Source organism: Phyllostomus discolor, chromosome 4 (genome assembly GCF_004126475.2).
Source record: "Phyllostomus discolor isolate MPI-MPIP mPhyDis1 chromosome 4, mPhyDis1.pri.v3, whole genome shotgun sequence".
NCBI classification, from domain to species: Eukaryota; Metazoa; Chordata; class Mammalia; order Chiroptera; family Phyllostomidae; genus Phyllostomus; species Phyllostomus discolor.
The window spans coordinates 24,752,896-24,777,347 of NC_040906.2; the positions used below are offsets into that span (position 1 = coordinate 24,752,896).

The following is a 24,452-nucleotide window of genomic DNA, read 5'->3' on the forward strand; positions in this document are numbered from 1 at the left end:
ATATATGTAGTTAGCATTTGAAACTTTCTGAGGCTATCACAGCTTCTATTAGAAACTGTGAAACATTTTAGGATTATTGAACAAATATCAATTATCTCTGTGTCCTCAGTGTCAATCTGAATTGGAAATGTGCCATCTTTTACAGTTTCATGGATAGAATTTTTAATTAGCTGTTGATACTGTCACTAATAGAGTTTGCTATTATTTTAAACAGATTTGTCTGAGCAATTCCTTATGTAGTCATTTTTATTTTTATTTTTTTTAAACTGGTGCTTACTATTATAGTAAGGGTAATTTTTAAGCAGAACACTGCACTTTCAAAAATATGGAAAAATTTTAGGCAATCTATTTTATCTTTTTAAATTTGTTGAATTTATTGGGATGACATTGGTTAATAAAATGATACAGATTTCAGGTGTACAATTCTTTAACACATCATCTGTATATTGTACTGTGTGTTCACCAATCCAAGTCGAGTCTCCTTCATCACCATTTATCTCTCCTTTACCCTCTTCTACCTCCCCCCATGCTCCTTTCTTTCCCTCTGGCCGTCGCCACACTGCTGTCTGTGTCTACGAGTTTATTCTTTGCTTATTTCCTTGACCTGTTTACACCAAGCCCCCAATTGTCTCTCCTCTGACGGCTGTCAGTTTAGGCAATCTATTCTAACACATAGTTATTAATTACTTTCCCACTGATTTTTAGGAGTTTCTCAAACTTTAAAAATTACATTCATAACTTATTTTAAACCTGATACTATTTTATACTTCTAGGTCAACCAGGACTTGACTACATATGTTCTCACAAATGAGATGTAAGGAAATGAAATAAGTAGTAGTTACAATCTATGCCCCAAGAGAATTGGGATCTAGACAAGAAGAAAAGACATGAAATTGCAGGAGAGTGTAAAATAAGAAATCATAAGATAAAAACTGTAATGTAAAGGTAACGTGGACTCCTAAACATGGGCGAGAATTTTAGTGATGTTGCCGCCGGGAGAGAGGGGCTCCATGGCATCTGGTGTATCACCAGTGGCTGTTACCGTTTTTCACAATCCCCCCTTTCCACTAAAGTTTTTTATGCCTGCACTCCTGAAATATACCATATTTTGCCATGTATAATACACACATTTTTGCCCAAATTTTTGAGGGAAAAATAAGGATGCACATTATACATACGTAGTACCTGAAATGCCTTGTATCTGTTCTTGTGTTTTGTGATTATTTGTTACATAAAATTTTTTGTACCACAATATGTTTTTAAAAAGCTAAAATTCCTTTACAACACAAAAAAACAAGTACCGAAATATAAAGAAATAATTTAATTAAAAATGAAAACAAAAGTTGTTTTTTTTCCTTGAAAGTTTGGGCCAAAAATGTGGGTGCGCAGCATACACAGCAAAATATGGTAGTCTGCAGCATGCATTCTGACTGAATGGGCTCCATGTGCAGTACAGGAAAGATTCTCCTTTGACAGAGAATAAGCCAAGGGCAGTGTGTCTCATCTACATAATCAGATTCAGTTTTCTCCATAAAGGCAAATCTTTTATTTCTAGAGGATGAAATGAATGGTACAGTACTTAAAAATAATTTCAACTGGTTAAATTTAAGCCAATGGAAGAGGATGAGGGCAAAAAACTAATTAAAAAAATAAGCAACTCTCTAGGACCATATCATTTCCATGCCATTCACTTCAGGGTCTGGCCTCTCAGGATCTGGTTCGGTGACAGGAAAATAGGTGCTGAGAGTCCTGATGGGTGGGCCACCATGCACCAAGGACCCATGTCCACTGTTCTACTGCCGGTGACAAATGACCTCATGCTCCTCAATACCACTTCATAGCCCAAGGGACCATCTTATTTTTCTAAACTCTGTAGCTCTGTCAACCATTGATTTAGCCTCTTCTGCCTCTTGGTTCCAATCTAGTGATTATTCACTTGAAATATAAAGTTAAAATTAGTGCCGTTTTATATTTGTTCATTCATTCATTCACCCATCACTCAACAACTGCTTCTTGCATGCCTCCTCTGTGACATGTAATGTATTAGATGCTGGGAGAAAGAGAAAAGTGAGTATAATGTAGTCCTTGCCTTGAGGAAATTACAAGATCGTAAGGGAGAGAAGGCACGTTTGTAATCACAACCATCTACAATTCAATGAAGCAAAATAACAATAATGTGTATCTACCACATGCCAAGACCTGCTCTAGATGCTTTAATTATTTCATCTTATGTAAATTTCATGGGCACTCTGAAGGCTAGATATTATTTCACTTTTATGAAAAAATTTTCCAAACGAGCATGCGGAGGCTCTGAGGTTTTCAGCAAAACATGCACACTGCACAGCCCAAGCAGAGAAGAGTCGGGCTTGGGGCGCAACACTGCTTGATTTCAGTGCTCACCTTCTTTCAGAGAAACGCTGTCCCTAGGAAAAATGGTAAGTGCACCATTTACTGAGCATCTCTGTGCCTGGCAGTATTCTGAACGCCGCACATCAGTATCTCATTTAGCCCTCACCACCACATCCCGGTGCTCCAACGCCCACAGACCTGTTCTGCAGTTAAACAAACAGGAGACAGGAATATTAAGTAACTTGACCTAGGTGATATAGTGGAAGAGTAGTCTTCCAATTTAGGCGGTTTGGAAAGGTATAGTGGAAGAAGTGAGATTTTCTGAATTCCCATTGAATTCGACCAACTTACGCAGAAGGAGGGCTTCTAGGCAAGGGAAATGGTATGAGGAATGGCACAGAGACAGGAAAGGGCTACGGTGATTGCAAAAAAGTGAACATTCCAGAGTGGCTTGGGTGTGTAGGTCATCTTGGCCAGAAGTAAAAATTACAGTTGGAAAGCTAGGCTATTGTCAGGTACTATCAGTCCAAGAAGTTTGAACTGTATACAGTAGGCAACCCAAAGCCATTAATAGTTTTGGAGAGCGGAATGGCTGATCAAAAGTTACTTATTATTTACTGATTCCTTTACCAACCTGTTATGTTTAGCAATCTCTACTTTAAGAAATCACGATTTCACAAATTATTATTTATTTTAGATCCCCCCAAGAACATGAATACTTAAACAGCATCCATCTAAACAGCCACTTGTTCTGTTTCTTTTTTATTAAATAAAGGCTCTTTTAAATGACCTCTTAAAAAAGCAGACATTTATGCCACAGCCCAAAGCACTTTAACTTCTGTAACTTTCTATACTAAAGTCAAACAAAGGGCACAAAGGAGGAGGCCAGAGTCTGAGACTGGGAGAGGGGTCAGGCTCCTTTAGACATCAGTCTGAAGTCAACTCAGATGCACTATAAGGTCATTAAATCATTGAAGTACAGAGCAAGAACAGGTAGGTGGGAGAGAGTGAACGGCCAGAAAAAGGACCTGTTTGTTCCATTTCCACCAAAGACTGGATTAGAAATATTATCAGTTCAAAGGTCCCCTCCCACCTTTAATGTCATACATACAGCAAAAATGCAAAGTGAGGATTTTGTGCATTTCACGAGTGTGGTTACAAGTGTCTTCTGCAGACGCATACCCCGTGGACTTGGAGAGGCTGACAGTCACCCATGCCATTTGTGCCCCTCCTCTTGAAGTTGTTTCCATGATGCCCAGCACTGGTGACAGCCAGCTCGCCCCCCACTCCTGTGCTGCCATCTCATGCCAAGATCACTGTGAGGTACAACTTGCAAGTGGCCATCAATAAGAAATGAAGAGAAGCTTCTTGAATGGAACTATCTGGCATCATTCCCCGCTGGGCAAAGCCTGCATTCAAGTTGGCCTTCTTCATCATGCCAGTATCCAGTTCAGCAATTTTCACAGATGGCGTGTCTCAGAGCATTCTGGGCTCCCAAAAGCTACTGAATGTATTGTCTGGGGTCTTGAATCCTCAGAGCTGGTCAGTAGATAGTACCGAGCACCTAGAGTAAGCCAGGTGCTTGCTTCATAGATACTACTTTTCACAACAGTCTAAAAGAGAAGCTTCTCATTGAACTGATTAGAACTCAGCATCTTGAAACAAACAGTTAAGTAGCTTGACAGTGCGTTCAGGCAGAGTCAGGTCTTTAACCCTGGTCTGACCCACTCCTGGGTCTCGTAATCTTTCTGCGTGGCCACCACCTGGGCAGGCGATCCCAGTCACGATTATAACAACAATCATTTCAGAACTGGTTTTAAAATACACATCCTCAGGTCCAGCTGCAGAGGTACTATCTAGAGCATATTTCTATTTACATATGTACATCTATACCCATATTATATAATTATCTATTTATTTAAAACAAGGTTTTTTTAACCTTGGCACAACTGACATTTAGGGGCTTTCTTGTAGCGGGGCTGTCCTATGCATTGTAAGATGGTGAGAAACACCCTGATTCTTTACCTACTGGATTCCAGTAGCACCTCTGACAACTAAAAAGGTCTTCGGACATTGTTAAATGTGTTCTGGGGGGGATCATCACTCCCTGTTGGAAAGTGCCTGGGAAATTTGGAAAAAAGCATATTTGGAGTTGGTGTTTGTAGATCACAGACAGGCCTAGGTAAGTCACTATATAAAGAACGTGGGAGGAAAACAGCAGATTCTGGAAGACAATAGGCTGCGTATCCTTTCAGCCCGCAGAATTGCCAGCCTCTGTGAAAACCACTAACCTGGGCCTCCAGAGTGGATGTGTTGTGCTGGAGGCTTTCCAAAGCAGGATACAACGTAACGTACGTCCAGATAAGAAAGGAAGGTGACATATGTACTTTAGAAATTCTAGAAAATACCATTTGACTTATAAAAATTTGATTTTTCCATATTTTTTCAGAACACTCTTGACAAATTATTTGTATACTGCCTAGCCTCAAACTAGTCCACAGTAAATATTCTGAATTCACTTAACTTTTACTTAATTTTTTTTTCTTCAGAGAAACTTAGCTGCTAAAAATCACTTTATCCAAGCAAAATGTACAAAACTGAGGCCTTAAAACATTATCACCATTTCATTTCATGGTAATAAAAAGAGGGACTTGAAGAATACATTCTCAAAAGTGGTTTATCCAAAGCCATGAAAACAGTTGATAAAATGAGTACTGGACTCTCATTCGTAAATTCTAGTCACCAAGTGGCTTTCCACCCGGTGACAGTTACCCAAAGCTTCCATGGAAAATGGTCTTATGAATTCTGCCACTGCTGTAGGCAAACTCCATCACCTGAAATATATCTGTATCTCTGACTGGCATAAAGTTCAGTGCATAACCAAAGTTTATCGATTATGTTGAATATATTTGCATGTGTTTATTAAAAGAAAATATCCAGATAAACAGAATTTAGAACTTCTTTCTTGGTGGTGTTTTTTAAAAAAATTAGATCGAGTATTCTATATATATCTGTGGGATCGCTCTAAGTAGATTAGTATAATTTCTTTTTAGAATGTATTTCAACTGTACTATAATTGGATACAATAATATAATATGTCACTCCAGGGTATTTGAATATACAAGTATCCTCTTAAAACACTTTTTAAAGAGCTGGTGTACTTTAATCTTAGAAGTTTGTCTAAATGGCTATTGGAAAGCATGCCAGTCAAGTGATTCATTTTATGTATTAATCCCGCTTGGCTGACAAGTAGTTGCTAATACAGCACTTCTAGCATTGATTCGAGCTCCATGAAAGGACGCTGGCTCATAAAAAATGCTGGCATGGCATTAGGAGGTAGGTGTTCCCATCTCTTGTCTAGAGGAATATAGTCACGGGCCAAAATTTTTGGTGACCACAAGCATTTCTGAGAAGATAGGTATTACAATGACCAAATACATGTACAGATATCAAAGTCACCAGCCTCCTCCTGTGTCTCACCCCCTCATCCTTCTAAATCAGAAGTAAATCTTGAAAGATGGCCTCTGCAGGAGGGGTGGTGGGGTGTAGCCGCTATGCTGTGTGTTCTTCTCTCTCTCTCCCCCCAGCCCCACCCCCAATTCCTCTTCTAGGAAAGGAGGCCATCCTTACTGTAACACAAGCACCAGAGGTCATTACTGGGATACGGCAAATCTCTCTCATTCACGGAGCTGGTTAGCACTACGAAAAACAAAAATCTGATAGCTCTTTTCTGCCAGTGTGAAATGAGAACATGACCTTGTCCTGAGACACATCATGTAGTAATATTTTTCATAACTTCTGTGCAGTGATGATCTAATAAGAATCTAAAAGTAATTAACTGGATCTCATTTAGCCAACCAAAGCTTTATTCAAATATACATTTTTTTAATCAGAATTCTAAGGGAGCCATAAATTGGGGCATTTTGAAAAACTGGGATCTAATCCAGTCCATGATCTGATCAGGGTTCAGTGGTAATAATAAATTGGGACTATTAAAACTGGGAAGACTTCCAACATTTTATTTTGCCCACACTACAGGACCTAGCAAATTCTACTGCAGAAGACAGGGATATGCAGTGAGGAGTAAAACCATGCTGAATTAATCATTTGAATGTAATCATGCCAAAACATGGGTGTTTTCAACAGTTTAAATACTGCCAAAGTTTAAGTTCAGTAAATAATTAATTATAGAGAGTCTCTTGGCATATTGAAGAAATCAACCTTCTGGTTTCTGAAATAAAATAAGCACTCTTTTTAGGATACAATAATGCAAAAATCCTATCAATTCATTTTGTTGCCCTGTGTATTTAGGAGGGTAATACTTACGTAGGTTACAACTAAAATATTAATTCAGAATATAATACTTTCATTTCCTTTCTTAGAATACAATAAGCATCCTCATTTTTCAGCAGGAACAAATGTTGGCTAAACTCTAGCCTTATTCTGGATTTCATTTCAATTTCCAGTAACATAAAAATTTCCCAAAATTAAATAAAATGCTGAGAGGCTGGGAATAGATTTTCACCCACTTGTATTCTCAAACTATAAATGGTTTCTGAATGTTTTTATTTCTCTAAGATGCATTTCGTTTATGTGGGGAACTTGCAGCTGCATAATTAAATCTCAGTTTGCCAAATATCAAAAACACATGTTATTGATTTAAACTAAGGGAACAGGCCACAAGCAGCTCAGCTGATAAGGCAGGGAGAAGCCTCTGCAGTTCTTGGAAGGCTTCCTAAAAGGCAAGAAAACTTAGAACCTTGAATTCAGACACTGAAGCAGATTAACTTTCCCAAATCCGAGCTTCACTTTCACTTAGACATTCCGTTTGGGCCAGTTGTTGAAAACAAGAGCCATATGTTTTCATACTTTTCAATCCTGGAACTGGAGAGGTCGCCTCTCTTCCCCTCACCTCTTCATTTACCCTCCTAAGATTCTAGTAAGACCTACAAAAACAGCATTTTGCTAACGCATTGCATGAACTCCCCTGCAAAATAATCTCTGACCATGGTATAAGAGTAATAGAGAATGTTGGAGGGCAAGCTCATATTATTAAACTCCCCTCCCCGTACTAGTAAGACGCTTCATTTGGTGAAATTTTATTTCAGTACTACGGGGCTTTAATGGAAGGCAGCCTTTGGTGTCAAAGGAGATTTTTTCCCCCTCAGTGCAATCAATAATCCTAAATAAATAAGGGGAACATATTTCTTTTTTACCTGATCTCCACCTGACTACTGAGAAGGTATTAAAAATACAAGTACAACATGCATGTAGTTAGGTACTTTATAGGTCCAAGAATCTGGTGAATTTCACACTTTGCAAAAGGTTACAAATTTAAGTTCAAGTCTCAGAATTAAAAAAATATGTTCACCAACTGGCTAAGATTATCTCTTGCTTTCTGATCAATGCACCAATTTACATAATCTGAATGTTTAGAAAATGCTAATTGAATTGAGCTTGATAGAAAGATTCTAGAAGAAATAATCTTTGAATACAATATTGAATTCATCTTTCTAGCCATGGACATAGGCATTTGGAACTAATGTTTTATTATGGTCAGTCTCACTGAAGCATGGGAAAAATGAGCTCATTTAAAACGGGGCTTCACAGCAATGGACTGTTTGACTCATTTCAGGAGGGGGCACACAATCAGCTCAGGGAATCAGATATCAGACAAAGGAGGTCCTAATGTACAACGTGAGCCCGAAGCTCAGGCTTACCCCCTCAGAGAAGAATAGAGCATATACTACCACATGGATCAATGTAAGTTCAAGAAAGCCTGCTCTAGGAAATTCAAAGTAAATGCTTCCATACTTAGCTATTTACATATTTCTCAAGCCCTAAGATCTGGGAAAGACCATGGAGATAATCAAAGGACAAATGCAGCATTAACAATATGCAAGATGATTTTTGATGGTATGTGGTTTAATGTATTTAATTACATTAACTTCCATGATTTTGCATTTACATATATTTTATTTATTTGCATATGTATAAATATAAATAAGGCAATGGAGGCAATATATCAATGACTGAAGCTTATGAAACTCTGATCTAGTCCAATATTTCCCTGATGCACTAATTCTCGCTCATTCAGATCCTCAGTAGACATTTGCAGTGGCAACAAGTCACTGCCTCATGAGCCACTCTAATTGTTAAGATGTTTCCCCTTCTTCTGAGCTGAAGGCTACCTCTCTTAAAATAACTCTTCATTAGTGTCTTCAAGAAAATAAGTGTATGAAAGAATGAATAAGGACACACACACACACACACACACACGGAATGGATGGTATAAAATATGTCTAATTCCTCTCCTACGGGCAAGTTCCTCCATCATGTGACACCAGCTAACTGTGCAGACTATGCATTCCCAGGTCCTTCAATGCTTTAAAGGCCTAGGATTCAGCGCTGCCATTCTCTGTGTGTGAGGGAGGCATAGGATATTCCAGGTATTACCTAAGCTGTATCAAATTGGAATTATTGTTTCCTCCTTCACTTTGTACATGAACTTCCATTATGTAGCCTAGGCCTGGATTAAGGTTTTTGGCAGTCATACGCTCATGTTGACTCATGCTAAACCTACCCTCAGCTGAAACCATCAGGCCAATTTCTTATATATTTGGTATTAGAGTCAAACCTTCCACATCCTGTGTTTGTCCCGTTCATTTCTGGACCTAAATGCAAGGCTTTACATATATTCCTATTAAGTTCCTTTGTGTTTGATTCAGTGCATCATTCCAGATGCTTCTGTCATCGGACACATTATCAACCCCTGTGGCTTCTTGGCATTCAAATGTGGTCAACAGTCACCATCATTTGATGCCAATGTCAGCAGGCCACGGTTAAAAATAAATTTTGAGAAAAACTTTTTTCTTGCAAACTTATTCTGATGGAATTTTTATTAGCAATCTTGGGGTACAGTTTTTTCAATAGCTAACAATCCCTGGCAGGGGTGTCCAACCTGTGGCCCGTGAGCCACATGCATCCCAGGGTGGCTATGGATATGACCCAACACAAAATCGTAAACCATTACGTACTTAAACCATTATGAGATGTTTTTGTGATTACATGTTGCAATGTATTTAATGTGTGACCCAAGACAACTCTTCTTCCAGTGTGGCCCAGACACGGCTGGACACCCCTGCCTAGGGTTATGTCATCTGGTGTATATTTCTCTGTGTTATCCACAGGACATCATGAGACAATCAAGTCTAATGTCCAAGACAGCACACTCACCCCTTTGTGAAGTCCAGAGACTTGCACAGGGGTTTTCAAACACCACACTGACAGTGTGAGTGGGACAAGCCATTGGTGGGGGAGGGGCTGCCTTGTGCATGGTAGGATGCTTAGCCGCATCCCTGGACTCTGCCCGGTACATGGCAGCAGCGACTCCCTCCCCCACCCCCTATGCCCCCCAAATTGTGACAATCAAAAATGTCTCCAGATACAGCCAAATGTTCCGTGGGAGACAAAATTGTGCCCCCCCCACCTCCACTGAGAAACACTGTTCTGGACTCAGCATTCCTCCACTCCTAATCTAGTAACTCAATCCACCTGTTATGGCTTTGTCATAGCTATAGTTATGAATAAGCTGCTCATATGCAGTGCCAAATAGTTCCATATCGTATATTAGATATGTGCATAAATAAAAGATGAGATATGGACATCATAATAAAAATAATGGGAGAAGTGGAGAGGTATGATATAATCCTAAAATTTAAAATTGAAATTAGATTAACCCTTAAGTGAAAGTGTTACAAGGAAATTGAGCCTTCAAACAGGAATTATGTGATTTAAAAGTTCATCTACAAGGCTTTTTGTACCTGAGTGCTCATCAAGGTATTAATACTTAGAACAGTAAAAAATGGAAGCAGACTCTATGTTTGACAATAAAAAGGTAAATAAGTTATGGTATACCGATCTCACAGAATATTAGGCAGTTAGTTATTAAAATGACGTATTTTCAAAACATCAGTCACATGGGGAAATGCTGTGAAAAAGTAAGATAGTAGATGAGTGTGTGCTGTATGGATAGCAAGTTGTCAAGGGAAATATATACATAGTAAAAAGATCATAAAATATTAATTGTGGTTATAAATTATGATGGAATTATGCATGATTTTAATAATCCTTTTTATGCTTTTCTATGTTTCCTAAATTTTCTTCATGAACTTACTGCTTTTCTAAGTTTTTCTGTGCACGGGAGCTGCTGGGGGAAAGCGACCCACACTCCCTGAGATGGGAGCATGGGCAAGGGATCCTCCTGTGTGTGCAGACAGTGTGCTTGGTGAGACAGGACGCTCCCGAGAGGGCTCATAAGCTATGATGAGATTTTTAGACTGGGTTATTCAGTCCCCTTGGGAAAAAAATCTGTGTATCATTTTTCATAGAATAAGAATAGTGTAATCTAATGTTCCAGCCAATTCCTATTCCTCCAGTCAGTGGTTCTCTGATGTTAGGGTGCTGAAGAATCACATTGAGCTTACCTATTAAACACAGATTCCTGGGTTTCAACTCCCAAGTCTCATCCTGCAAGTCTGGTGTGGGATTCAAGAATCTTCATTTTTAATAAGCACCCCAGGTGATTCGTTCTGATGCAGGTGGTCCTCGAATCACACTTCGAGAAACACAGCTAGAGGAAGGCTGTGGTTTGCTCTGGATGAGTACTTTTTTGCCTCTGTTTTTGATAATCTCTTCCTGGTTATGCACTACATAGAGTTGGTTTAGCCCCTCGGTGGTACAAACCGGCTCTTTGGAAAAGCAAACCCAGCTCACTGTGTTTGCCAATTTCTGAGGAGCAGTGGAGACTCTCACCATAGCCAATTTCTACGGTTTCCCAACTAGCTCACGGAATCCTCGAAAGCTTAATGATTATCTTCCACAAGCTGTCTTCAACACTATATGGTATACATTTATTTAAGTGCTTTAAATCCTTTGTAAAAGAGATATGTTAATGAGAAACTGAAGTCTAAGATACTACAAAACCAGCGAACAATGGGAATGCTTGAATCATCTTAATAAATTCCAACTGTTTTAGAAAAAAGACAACTTTATGAACTTATATACACTATTTCTTATTTTTTTTCCATAGCCACGCCACGAAGAGTGATGCACTCGCTGAGTTCTTTAAGAGTTGTGAATTGGTTTCCTACGGATGATGGAGAGCTAAGAAATGGGACTCCAGGGTTGGGAACGATGCCAAATGTTCAGCCTCCACCTCCACCCGCTATGGCCCTCGGGCCCCCAAGCTGTTGAAATGCCCCTGGCCATTAATTCTATCACACGCAACCATAAAATCAACTCCTCCAACTTCTTCCCCTCACATATGATTGAGACAATGTTGTCTCTAGGAAACCCCCATCAGAGGTGTTTTATGTGTTCATGTGTGGGACGTAGCCTAAATGAAGGCTAAGAGCACCGTTCTTACCATGTTTTGACCAGACATATTTTTTAAAAATTGGATCTGAAGCCCATATAGCCAGCTGAGGCAAATTTACAGCCTTGCTTTAAGAACAAAACTCCCTCAGGCACCAGCTTCCTAAAGGCAAAACCAGAAAGGAAATGAACTCTTGCTTAAAGACAACCCACCTTATTTTATGGGTTATCAATTTTCTAGCTGGCACACAGTTCTCTGGCTGCTCAGGGTAACCGCCGCCCCCCATTTCCCGCTCCAGTCCCAAGCAAGTGTTGAGCCGCAAAGAATATGAAGTCTTCATTCTAGCAAACAGCTCAGCTTGCTGAAGATGAGGCATAGGATGTGGAGCCTCGCTAAGTAAAGCCAAGGGAGCAGCAACGACCTGTGAGGTGGGCTCACCACACAGATGTCTTTGCCAATATGTGCATTAAATCCTTAGCCTGAATTACATTTTACATTCCAGGATCACCGCAGCCTGGGCTGCGATGGAGAATTCATCTTTCTCGTTCTTAGGCAGCTCCGTCAGGTGACTAGTCAATAACAATGGAAAGCACTTGATTTCCTTTTAACTGCTCCACTGACCCTGGGATGGAGCTTATCAACCTCTCAAAAAATGAGAAAGGACCAAATAGGCTTTTTTTTTTTCTCTTGCCATTGATAATGTCGGCCAATGGGAATATTCTACAAGATAAGGGTCAAAGTTTAACAGTAGATGCTCTTAGCCTGCTCTGTGCTAGAAAACAATGAATAAGTATGATTTTATTCATACACATACTGGAGTATTAAAATAAGTATGAGAGACTCTTTACAAATAAAAGAGCTGTTGTTACTGAATGAAAAGCAAGTGAAAAATTGGACAAACCTGGCTTGATACATGATGAAGTCAGAACTGAAGACTTAAAATTACATGCTAGTTTTGTCACATCTCAGTTTTTCTGCAAGCTTCATTTAGTTTTAAAGGTGAAGAATTTTCAGGAGAAATATGAATATTCAACTACATGTTTCAAAATCAGATATTTACACATGTACTTGGGAGGAGTGCCAGGGTTAACATCGCGGTTATGAGGAGGACCTCTTGCCCAAATGGGGACGTTAAGCTCCCCCAAAAGGAGAATTTGGCCCTTATGAGCTGTCATTGTTTCAGTAAATGGAACCGGCCCTTTAACAGATGGGCAACATGCTTTGCAACTTGCTGATAGCCTAATAAAAGACACTGGCTTTTAAAAAAATGAAGGACATGGACTTCTCAAATTGCAGTACCCAAATGGATTTAGCAGAATAAAATTAAGAAGGCAGACAACAGTTTGACAAAAATTAGAAACAGACTACGGAAATACGATAGTCCTAAACAACGACATCAAAATGATCTTTTTACTGAAAAAAAAAAAAAACCCTGATGTTTAAACCATAGGGAAAATATGCACCGATATAGTCAAAACCAGGGGTAGCATATTATGAAATTGTAAATAATGATATAATAAAAACATGAAGTTAATTTCTTCTCAAAATATAATACAAATCCCCCAAGACAGGCCGTCTCCTTTGATATCAGGTGCCTTTCCCTTCATATCAGTCAGCCTCTATGCCTCTTAAAATAACATTTCTCCAGTCGACTGCTGCAATAACCAAGTGAAATACAGGCCACGAGCTCAATCAGAGCAAGGCCCGGCATTTCCGCTCACCTTTCCCGTTCCTCCTTCATTTTCTCCAGCTCCTCCTCCCTCAGGCTGCCGTGCTTCAGAGGGCCTTTGGCCTCAGCCTTGCCAGCCTTGTCGTCTTTCTTTTTCCCAAATCTAGTGGAACAGGAAGGGGAAGATGACTGTTAACGATGATCATGTTCTTCTTGTGGTACATTTAAGATATTTATGAGATGAACTCATTAAACCCTAATTTTTATTCTAAGTTATACAAGATCATGTTGCATAAAATGGAAGTAAAATAAGATACTGAAAGCAGAAAAGTAATAGTGACTGAATTCTCTTCCTTCTACCCTCCTGCTCCCACTCAGAGACTGATTGTGCAGCGCACACAAAATCAGGTGGTGGAAGAGTGAAAATGTCAAACCATTCATTCAGTAGAGATGAAAGAACTGAAAGCTTATCATTCATATATAAGCAAAAACTGATCGACCTCCTAAACAGGCCTCCTGGACCCCAAGTGGTTCTGACATTTAAGGTTAGACTCATAGGATCATATCACGACGGTGCTGCAAGTGACCTTACCGAACATCTACTTCACTACTCTCATTTACTTCACTACTGTCGTTTTACAGATGAAGAATGGGAAGCTCTGAGAGGCCTCAGGCCTTGACCAAGACCATGCAACAAGTTCAGGACAGGGCTGGGGCTGGAACTTGGGCTGCCTCCTACTCTGCCCTCTTTCCTTCACAGCACAGCCAGTCTCTTATGTGGCTACACGCCTCCCAAGTGCGTCCAGGGTTGGTGTGCTCTGGCACTCCTCCATGCCCAGCATATTTGTTAACTGAGCGCAGCAGTGATTACGATGCCTTATTTTTCCTCAACTTTTACTGACATACAATGGACACATAACATTGTGTACATTTAAGGTGTATAACGTGTTGATTTCATAATTTACAAATTGCAAAATGATTACCACCATAAGATTAGCTACCAACTCCATCCAAGTATATAGTTTACCTCTTCTATTTTGTGGTGATGTAAGATCTACTCTTTTAGCAGATTCAAGTACATGATGTTTTCTTATTAGCTATAATCACCATACTGTACATTAGCCCCCCAGATGTGTTAATCTTACAGGTAGAAGTTATGCCCTCTGACCAACATCTTTACATCCCCCACCCCAACCCTTGGTAACCACCGCTCCGTGCTGTTTCTCTGAGTTTGTCTTTTTTAGATTCCACACAGAAGTGGTGCCATACAGCATTTGTCCTCTTTTTCTGAATTATTTTACTTAGCATAATGCCCTCAAGGTCCAACCAAGTTGTCCCAAACCACAGATGCCCTTCTTTCTCATGACCGAATAATATTCCCTTGCATATGCAGGGTTGGGCAAAAGTGGGTTCACAGTTGTCCATCTAGAAAATAATACAATCATTAACAAATAATAATACAAGCACAGTTGCTGTTTTGGGTACCCACAACTGTAAATCTCCTTTTGCCCTGCCCTCCGTATACCACATCTTCTTTATCCGTTTGTCTGGTGATGGACACTTTCTTGAGGAATCTCCATCCTGTTTTCAATAGTGACTGTACCAATTTACCTTCCTCCCACAGCCAAGAGTGCGCTAGGTTTCCCTTTAAAAGAACAGTGTGCTTCCTTAGCATTTTTAGGAAAATATAATTGCACATTTGAAGTTTTAAAAAATCTGTTAAATTATTAGGAGGGCACATTCTTAAATGACAGGCATTTTTTCCCAAAAGATATTTTCTTCAGAAGCAATCTCCCATGGTCTTGGTATCAACACACATTATAAGAAGAGAAAATGACTTGATGCTTTGCTGGAAGCCAGGAAAAGAAGTCACTCTAACCTAAGGACATTTTTCAAATTACATATTCTCAGGATGACTGCCAACACCCCCCTCAACTCCCATCCCTGTCCCCCAACATCCTGACAAACACACAGTGAGTCAGAATCTCCTCACGGGGGGACCTTGGAAGAAACTCATGTCTTGTTTTGTGTTTCATAAAAAATGGATTCGTATTTGTTTTCTTTTCTAGATTGTGTTTCAGTCCAAAGCAGTAGCTGTTAGTCAAGTGGCAGCTGTGAGCATCACACATGGAAGACATCACTGCTAACATCCATAGTCTTGCTATTAGAATACAGACGGCTTCCTGCTTCCTTCAGAAGCCTGTCCCAGGCTTGACTCTTCTGCTTATTTTTTAAATTTATAATTCCAGTTAACAAATCCTCTTTCATGAATGTTCTCTCTCCCCATTGCCATCTCTCCATTGGCCTCTGCTCCCACTGCATTTTTTCCCCTGTATCCAGTGTAGTTTGGGGATCTCGGTTGATCAAGCATCAGCTGTAATTACATGATCCTCGGCTTCTTTTTTCCCCTCCCTCCCTTCCTTCCTCCCTTCCTTCCTTCCTTCCTTCCTTCCTTCCTTCCTTCCTTCCTTCCTTCCTTCCTTCCTTCCTTTCTTCCTTCCTTCTTTCCCTGCCTCCCTTTCTGAATCTGATCTTTCTCAATGAAGAAATGACCTAATATTATTTATAGACATAAATAGGAAGAGAGAAAAAATACAGACAAAATATAAGAACATTAACCTTCAAATGTAATTGAGATGTATTGGTATATTTAAGATCTCTCTTTAAGCTACAAAACAGGAGCTATCTAAACAATGTGTGTTTCCACGAATACATTCTTTAGTTTCTCAGACCCGTGCAGAAGAGTCTTAGGAATCAACACGATTATTCTAAAATTCTTTATGTAACAAGTTAATACCTTAGTACCCCCAAAATGTCATCAAATATACTAATGTTTGGTTAAAAATAAAAATTGTAGGAAGTGAGGGCAGAATAATGCTTCAGAAAGTTGATAAGGGCAAAACACTGTCAAAACTCTATAGATATTAGGCTTGTTTTTTTCTCCATCTCTTAAATATCTTCTAAATTTGGAGGTTTTGGATTTTCTGAGACAAGAGTAGTCTTGTTTTTGAAAGGTGAAGCTAACTTATGCCCTAGTCTACCTTGATCTTTATTACCGCAACCACTAAAGTGCTTCCCCTTCCTGCAGCTCGAATATTTCACGGGTACTGCAGTTCAAGAATAGCTTACTACACTCCTATCATAGTGAAACATGTTTGATAAAGAAACCGTTGGTTAAGTAAATTCTGCAAAGCATTTCTTCTTAGCAAGCATCATCAATAATACTCAAATTAACCAATTCTACAAATATCATAAATGTTTTGATTCAAAGTTCACGATCATTTACTAAAGTTTCCAATAAGAAGGGCAGCAATAGCTGAGAAATTTATGTTATTAATAGGGAGAACAGTCATGAGAACAAAATTGCAAAACAAAATCTTTAGAAGGACTCCCATATTGTTCAGATGAGTAAATTAAGACCCAGAGAAGTTAACTGCATTTTATTTCTACACACTCTTTTTTAAAAAAGATTTTATTTATTTATTTATTTTTTAGAGAGGGAAGGGAGGGGGAGAGAGAGAGAGAGAGAGAGAGAGAGAGAGAGAGAGAAACATCAATGTGCAGTTGCTGGGGGCCGTGGCCTGCAACCCAAGCATGTGGCCTAACTGGGGATTGAATCTGCAATGCTTTGGTTCGCAGCCCGCGCTCAATCCACTGAGCTACATCAGCCAGGGCCACACTCTTTTTTTTTTTTAATCAGACAACTTCACTACCAGTGGTAGATTTTACAAGCTATGTTCTGCTTTTCACAGCAGCCTCTTTGGGGGTCACTTCCAAGCCATTGGTACTTTCACTGACACGCAGAAAGAGGACTTGCGGAAGTTGGAATACACTGATTCCTCCCCCCCCCCCCCCATTAGCTATTTTTGTAAGAAGAATCACGAGGGCCCTAAATGGCTGAAATTACTGTGTTGCATTCTAGGGTTTCAAATATCCACTGCATTCCAGGCGTCCCATTATCTATTAGCTAGGAAATTTGAGAGTTGGCCATTCTGGGCTAGGTGCCTTGAGGAAATTGCTTATAGGTCAACCTTGCTTTATATAAAAGATATTTTCCTGAAAAATTCTGTGCAACCATATGGTTTTAATCAATAAAATCTTATGTTCCATGTACCTGGGAAGGCTTTTTAAAGAATTTTATGATGGATCTTTTTGTAAAGTGGAAAAATCACCTTTCAACATACCCTTTATGTAAATTTAGATTTTCATGAATTATAAGTCTGCTTAAAACACCTGTCCCTGTTCATTTCTATAGAGAGGTTATATGAAACAGCTTCATGGAAAACTAGCTTGCTTGCTTTTTTCTTCTCTCCTTCATGCATTTGTTTTAAGAATATTTATTAGGCATCTCTTCCGTGTCATAGCGCTTGCTGTAGGTTGATACCAGACAGGACCCTCATGGAATTTACATTATAATAGAGCATTCAGTTACCAAACAAGTGTGTATGTGTGTGTGTGTGTGTGTATATATATATGAAATTGTTAAGTTGTGAATAATGCTATGAAGGCTGTTAAGAGAGACAGTACGAGGATATTGGTCTGCTGGGGAAGTGTTCAGTGAAGAAATGACATCTACACTGAGACTATAAAGGTGAGAGGTTCAGACACGCAGAGATGGGAGGGGAGCCTTGCTGGTGGAGGAATCAGCACATGCAGAGGACCAGAGGCGGGAGAGGCTTGGTGCATTCCAAGCCATGACAGAAGGTCAAAGTAGCTGAAGCAGCAAGAGCAGGGCAGGTATTCGCATGGGGTCCAGCTGGAAAGAGGATAAGGACCATAGAGTGCAGGCCTGAGAGAAGCTTGGGGTTTATTCTAAGGGTGACAGCAGGTCATTTCTTAGTAACTCAAGGGACAGATAAGCTAGTTACGGAAACTGGGGAATTTTAGAAGTTGTTAGAGGGGAAACCAAGCCATTTTAGGAAGTGACACAATGTGATGTATATTTTATTTTATTTATTTATTTTTAAAGATTTTATCTATTTATTTTTAGAGAGAGGGGAAGGATGGGAAAAAGAGAAGGAGAGAAACATCAATGTGTGATTGCCTCTCACGTGCCCCCTACTGGGGACCTGGTCCATAGCCCAGGCATGTGCCCTGATCAGGAGTTGAAGCAGGGGTCCCTTTGCTTTTCAGTACAGTGCTCAATCCACTGAGCCATGACAGCCAGGGTGTGATGTACATTTTCATAGACCGTGCTGGTTGCTGGAGTAAAAACTAGCAAGTAAAAGCAGTAAAGCTAGTTGGGGCCTGCTGCAGGGGTGTGGAGGAAAGACGATGGTGGCTTAGGCTAGAGAAGTGGCCACTGACAAGAGAAAATAGTGATTTGGAAGTGGTGGGTCAAGGGAGAGGAATCAGAAGTTCACTTTAAACATGATTACATCAAAGAACATATATGAATGACCCACGGACATGGGCAACAGTGTGGGGATTGCCCGAAGGAGTGGAGGTGGGCTGGGTGAAGGAGCATGAAAGGGGAAATACTGGGACAACTGTAATAGCATAAACAATAAATACTTGAATTTTAAAAAATAAACACAATTATTTTAGTATGCCTTTAAAAAATCCCAATGGATGGGCTGAGGACCAGGACAAAGTCCTGAGGAACTGTACCACTTAAGGGTTGGATGGTAGGGGCGGGTGGTAGGTGTACAAAAGAGACAGGAAAAGAACAGCCAGAGAGACAAGAAGGAAATCAAGAGAGTGCAGGGCAAGGCATGAGAGGAAAAGAGTGCTGTGGGAGGACGACATGGTCCCAGGTGGATGGACACAGCCGAGCAGTCCGTGGAGGTGGGAACTGAGCAGAAGCCACATGGGAGTGGTCTCCAGAGTGACTGGCAGGTGAGTATGAAGTTTTGTGTCTGTGTGCACCACCACTGCCAGGAGTATAGCTGGTAGGATGGGAGCTGGAGACAGAGCGGAATGTTCAAGAAGGAGGTTTTCAATTTGGCTGATATTGAAGGACTTTTATTTACTAAGTGGGAAAAAATGACAGTGTGAATGGTTAGAGAAACAGAGAACAGAATAAAGTTTATTTTGTTTTGTTTTTTTTTAGTGTGGTAAAATACATACAACATAAAATTTAACATTTTAATACTTTTTAAGTATACAGTTCAATGGCAGTAAGTACATTAACATTTTCGTTAACCATCACCCACCATCCATTTCCAGAATATTCTATCACCTCCAACTTAAATTCCATACCCACTAAACAGTAACTCCCCTCTTCCCCTTTCTGGCTCCTGGTAATCACTATTCTACTTTCTGTCTGAATTTGACTATTCTAGGTACTTCATATAAACAGAATCATATACTATTTGTCCTTTGGTGTCTGGCTTATTTCACATAGTATAATGTCTTCGAGGTTTATCCTTGTGATCGCATACATCAGAATTTCCTTCTCCTTTTTTAATCCTCATCCAAGGACATGTTTCCATTGATTTTTAGAGAGAGAAGAGAGAAAGAAACATTGATGGGAGAAACGTTCATTGGTTGCCTTCCACATGTGCTCCAGCTGGGGAGTGAACTTGCAACCTAGGTATGTGCCCTGACCAGGGATTGAACCCACAACCTAGGTAATATTCCCTGGCAAGGTTTCAAGCTGGCAGCCTTTCGGTGCATGGATCATTGCTCCAACCGACTGACGCATGTGGCAAGGGCAGAATTTTCTTCTTTTTAAAGGTTGAAGGACCTTCCATTGTATGTACAGACCATATTTGTTTATCTATTCATCTGTGGCTATTGTGAATAATGCTACCTTGAACACTGTTGCAGGAGAACAAAATTCTTGATAAGGGAAGAAGACAGATATACAGAACCTCTGGGGAGACTGGCCATACAATAGGAGAAGATTCAGAAAAGAGAAGCAGAAAAAGAAGCAGCTAGGAGAGGAAATTAGTTTGTTTACAGAGTTGATAAAGAAGAAGTGAAGGTAGGCCCAGGTAATTAATTTATCAGATAACATGATACAACATGTGCACAAGAGATGGTTTCTATGCATAAAATGAGATTTCTTGGTATAAATTAAGAAATCAAAGGGAGTAGAATGTGTTAGATTATATTGGGACATGGAGGGCCTAAGCCACCACCTACGCTGGAACAAAGAAGGTATGTGTCACTGGTCGAATACCTGACCATGAAGTTCCCTATTATGGGAAGACACTGAGGCATAGCCACTGGCCTCTTGCTGGAAACCGGTTGAATCCTCACTGCCCCACCCCTTTCCCTCCAGCTTTTCCCAGAAACAAGGCCCATAAGTCTCCCAGACTTTCTGAAACCTAATCAGCCATCACTGATCTGAGGACATTGTCTAGCGAACACCTATACCCTGGACACCAGGGGCAGATCAACAGGTGGCCCACCCTGCCCAGGGGTGTGCTACACACCCTTAAAAACCCTCCTACCCTTTTCCTTGCGGCTGCAGTCTGCTCCGACACAGCCCGCCTGGTCGCAGTGTCCTGCCTCAAATAAAAGCCTTTAATTGGACCTTTTAGACTCCTGGTCCTTCCTTAGCCACCTCGGCTACCTAACAGAATGCACAAGGTGGAAAAGAACCTCAGTAAGGGTTATAGAAAACTATCAACAACAGATTGAACTTATGGTGTGATTTTGCCTAGGTTGGGAGTCTTTAAGCAGCCATCAGAGGAAACAGAATTCCATAATGGTTCATTCACTGACTCTATCAATTACTGAATAGACATTATACATCATACGGTTTACATATGTAGAATTTAACCATTAACAATGTCAACTGTCAGGTAAGAATCAACTCTTCAATCCAATTAACAAAACAAGCCCTTGGCATCTTATTGTTTGCTATATAATAAAGATTTTAATAAGATTCTTGGTAAGGTATTCCTTAATTTCTGAGCAAATATTTTTTTTTCTGTTTCTGTTTCTTTAGTTTTCTACATGCTGATGACATTCAAATACTTCATAGATTTCCATGCACACTGACAAATGATCCAAATACTTGATGTGTACAGCTCTATTTCCGGCTTTTCCACGTCTATTCTCTCATTTAATTCACTTCTTAATTCTGCTAAGTAGTGTCTGTCTACAACTTCCCTCCTAGATCCCATTGGGAAGTTTATGCAGCTATTAGCATCCACTCTTCTTCCACTAAGCACACATATTGTATAACAGCAATCCCAACCAATGGCTTAAGAGGATTGAAAAAGTAGGGCAAGAAAAAAGTTCAGACACTCTTACTCCAAATTAACGGTGAGCTACAAATCCAAGGAGAGTTGAAAGTTTGGAACAGAATGTATTTTTCCTTCTCCAATCAGGAAATATCTTTAGGTATCATTGGTGCATTTGGAAAAGGCTACAAGATCCAAGTCACCATTCACACTAAACTTGGAAATCTCTGGAATGATGTCAGATGTGAAAATGCACACACCTCACAGTCATAATATTTCCTGGACTTGGATGAGGTTCATTCTCCCTGTAACTAGCTGACTTACAAACTGCCCATGATATTGTCCTAGCATTTTATAAATTACACAGTTTGAAACAGCTCAAGTAAAACACAGGGGTGGAGGAGTTCAAAGACCTTTGACTACATTTCCATAGTTTATTCTGAAATTCACCCATAAAAGGTTTCTGTTGTCTGATGTATTCAAATTGGGTTGTAAATTAGCATATGCATATGCCAAAGAAATTAACTTCCACGTATTGTAATCTCATATGGTTTTGTGCACTTCAGCTCTTGCTTCTCCCTAAAATGTATGTTGCAAAGGTCTTTACTTGTTTACCTCAGATGGTTCCCACTGTACTAGTTAATGCATTGATAAAAATTCAGTGAAAATTCACCAATTAAAGAGTTTTTCCTTCTTTCGGTGGGTACCTGGGGGCACTGCCTGCTTTTATGTTAATACTATTGATAGAATAATGAACAAATTTGTGTTTGTTGTAAATCAACCTTGATTGAGAAAGGAAAATATTCAGTTTTATTTTTAGCTTTCCACAGCAGGCGCGATTGCAGCGGCCGACGCCTGCGCCTGTGCAGCCGGGAGGAGGGGCGCTGTGACACGCCCCGCGTTCCGAAGCGGAGGCGGTGTGTTCGCACTCTGTCGGGTCCACACCCTGGCATGGGACTGGAGACAGGGAGTTGCTTTATAGGCTGTGTTAGCAAGCAGAAGCTGAGCTGATGACTTTTTTTTAATAAGTGAGGAAGAACTTAATTTAAAAATCTCACTTGTTCACTCTAACTGGATCGAGCAGTTGAAGCCCTACAAATAATTTTTCGAATTAACATTTTAATTTCTGGTATATTGTTTAGACATTTATTTGCAGTATGTTTACGTGTTTCCAAGTTGACGACAAGCCCTAAAAACAACAAACATATTTAATCCCACTGGTATCTGTATCTACCACTTCCTGTGAGGCCCACCTGCCCACCAAACCTAAAACAGCTCCTTTCCTCGGGGCTGTCCCTAACTCCAGGTTGTGACTCCATCATTGGTGGTCACGGTCACTGTTCCAGTGTTCACTCTGAAGCAGGGAATCTTCAGATCTCAAATGTGCTGATGTTTGCTGTTTAGGACTGAAAAGCAGGGTGTAAGGGAGAGGAGGGGGTGTGGGGAGGGGGATTCTTATAATGTCCTAAGATTTCTGCCTAAGAGGATAAAACACCTGCTGGGTAGAGTCTTGGGCACCTCTCTGGCTCAATTTAACTCCTGGGAATCCTTAAGCTAATTTGCTTTCCCTGACCGAGGAGCTAGGAAACATGAATTTGGAAATACCAGATATATTAAAAGTGATTCTGGGGGGTCCAGAAAATACAGTAAAGCAAAACACACATCACTTACACTCTATCTTCCTAAAAATAAACAAGTGTAAACGGTCTCTGGAAGACCAACTTGTAAGAATCAGATAAGGAATCTGGGAGCCACTGGACAGTTACTTTTGCTGAGTTTTTTTTTCTTCTTTTTTTGTAGCAAATGAAAACTCTACTGTGAGATTATTAAAGCATCGCTCTGTTAGGAAAGAGAGGGAAAAACATGAAAAAGCGGCCAGAAAGTAAAATTAAATGAAAATAAGCCTGAATGAGTGAGCAAGAATGATAAAGATACTAATAAGGTATGATTTTCAGATCCACATGGGGACTATAAAAAGCTTATTAACTGTCACTGCCACACTGGGTTTGAAGTTATTCTATCCCTCTGCTTTCCAGGAGAAGAAATACTCTTCAGGAGCACAGTGAACTTTGATTAATTGCTTTCATGCGCACTCACTGGCTTTGAGACATTGTAGGCAAGCGCCTTAGAGAATCAGACTAAATGCTTATGATTTCTGGGAAATACACTTAACAGGAGCATTAAAGAAATAGATCTTGTTGCATTTTTACATTTTCTTAATGGTTAGAAAGGCTTTTCTTTTGATTAAATGTTTGTTTCAAAGCAGGAGAACATGTGGCTTCTTCCTTTTTATTTTCATGACTGTTAAGTGGGTCTTGGAGCACCTCTGAAGGCTGCTAGAGTCAAAGGCACAACTGAAGGTCAGTGCAAAAACCCCTACTACTGATTCAAACAGATCAGACGGCGGGAGTTCCGGCTCTGGCTGATAGCCAGGTGCTCTGTTCTCATTTGGCATCCACGGCATCCCTTCTTCCTCGTTTCTTCCGTTTTCTCTACCTCTCTGTCCCAGAAACCCCAAAACAAGGGAAGAGTGTTCTGAGACCAAATCACACCTCATGTCTAAACTATTTGTCTGCCAACTATGGGAGGTTCCCCAAATGCTAGGGCTTTCCAGTGATCAACCTGCTAGGCTCTCTCCATACTGACCATAGATTCATCCTGCAGAAGGAAATAACCCCCACCCCCAACACCACAGGAAATAGCTGTGAGGTTCATTCATTGGCAGGTGGGGTCGTTTCAGCAAACTGCCTGGGAAGGGAAAAACTGACTTATGTCAATGAAATTAACTCCAGGGAGGGCTAACCAAAATTCTGTAGAAACTGTAGACCTCAGCTACACATTCTAAATATAATGTAAAATACAACTTATAGTCCAATATCACAAATTAATGTCTATGTAATTTGTATTGAATCCAAGACCA

The 24,452-nt window shown here is 40.1% G+C and overlaps 1 protein-coding gene across 1 annotated transcript in view; it reads right to left on the reverse strand.

Annotated features, from left to right (window-relative positions):
- The window catches only part of PARD3B (par-3 family cell polarity regulator beta), a 972,625-nt gene that overhangs the window by 170,977 nt on the left and 777,196 nt on the right, over nucleotides 1-24,452 (reverse strand). The window contains exon 19 of the mRNA XM_028510082.2: nucleotides 13,447-13,557. Coding sequence (XP_028365883.1) covers nucleotides 13,447-13,557 — 111 coding nt within the window. The remainder of the gene's footprint in view (nucleotides 1-13,446; nucleotides 13,558-24,452) is intronic.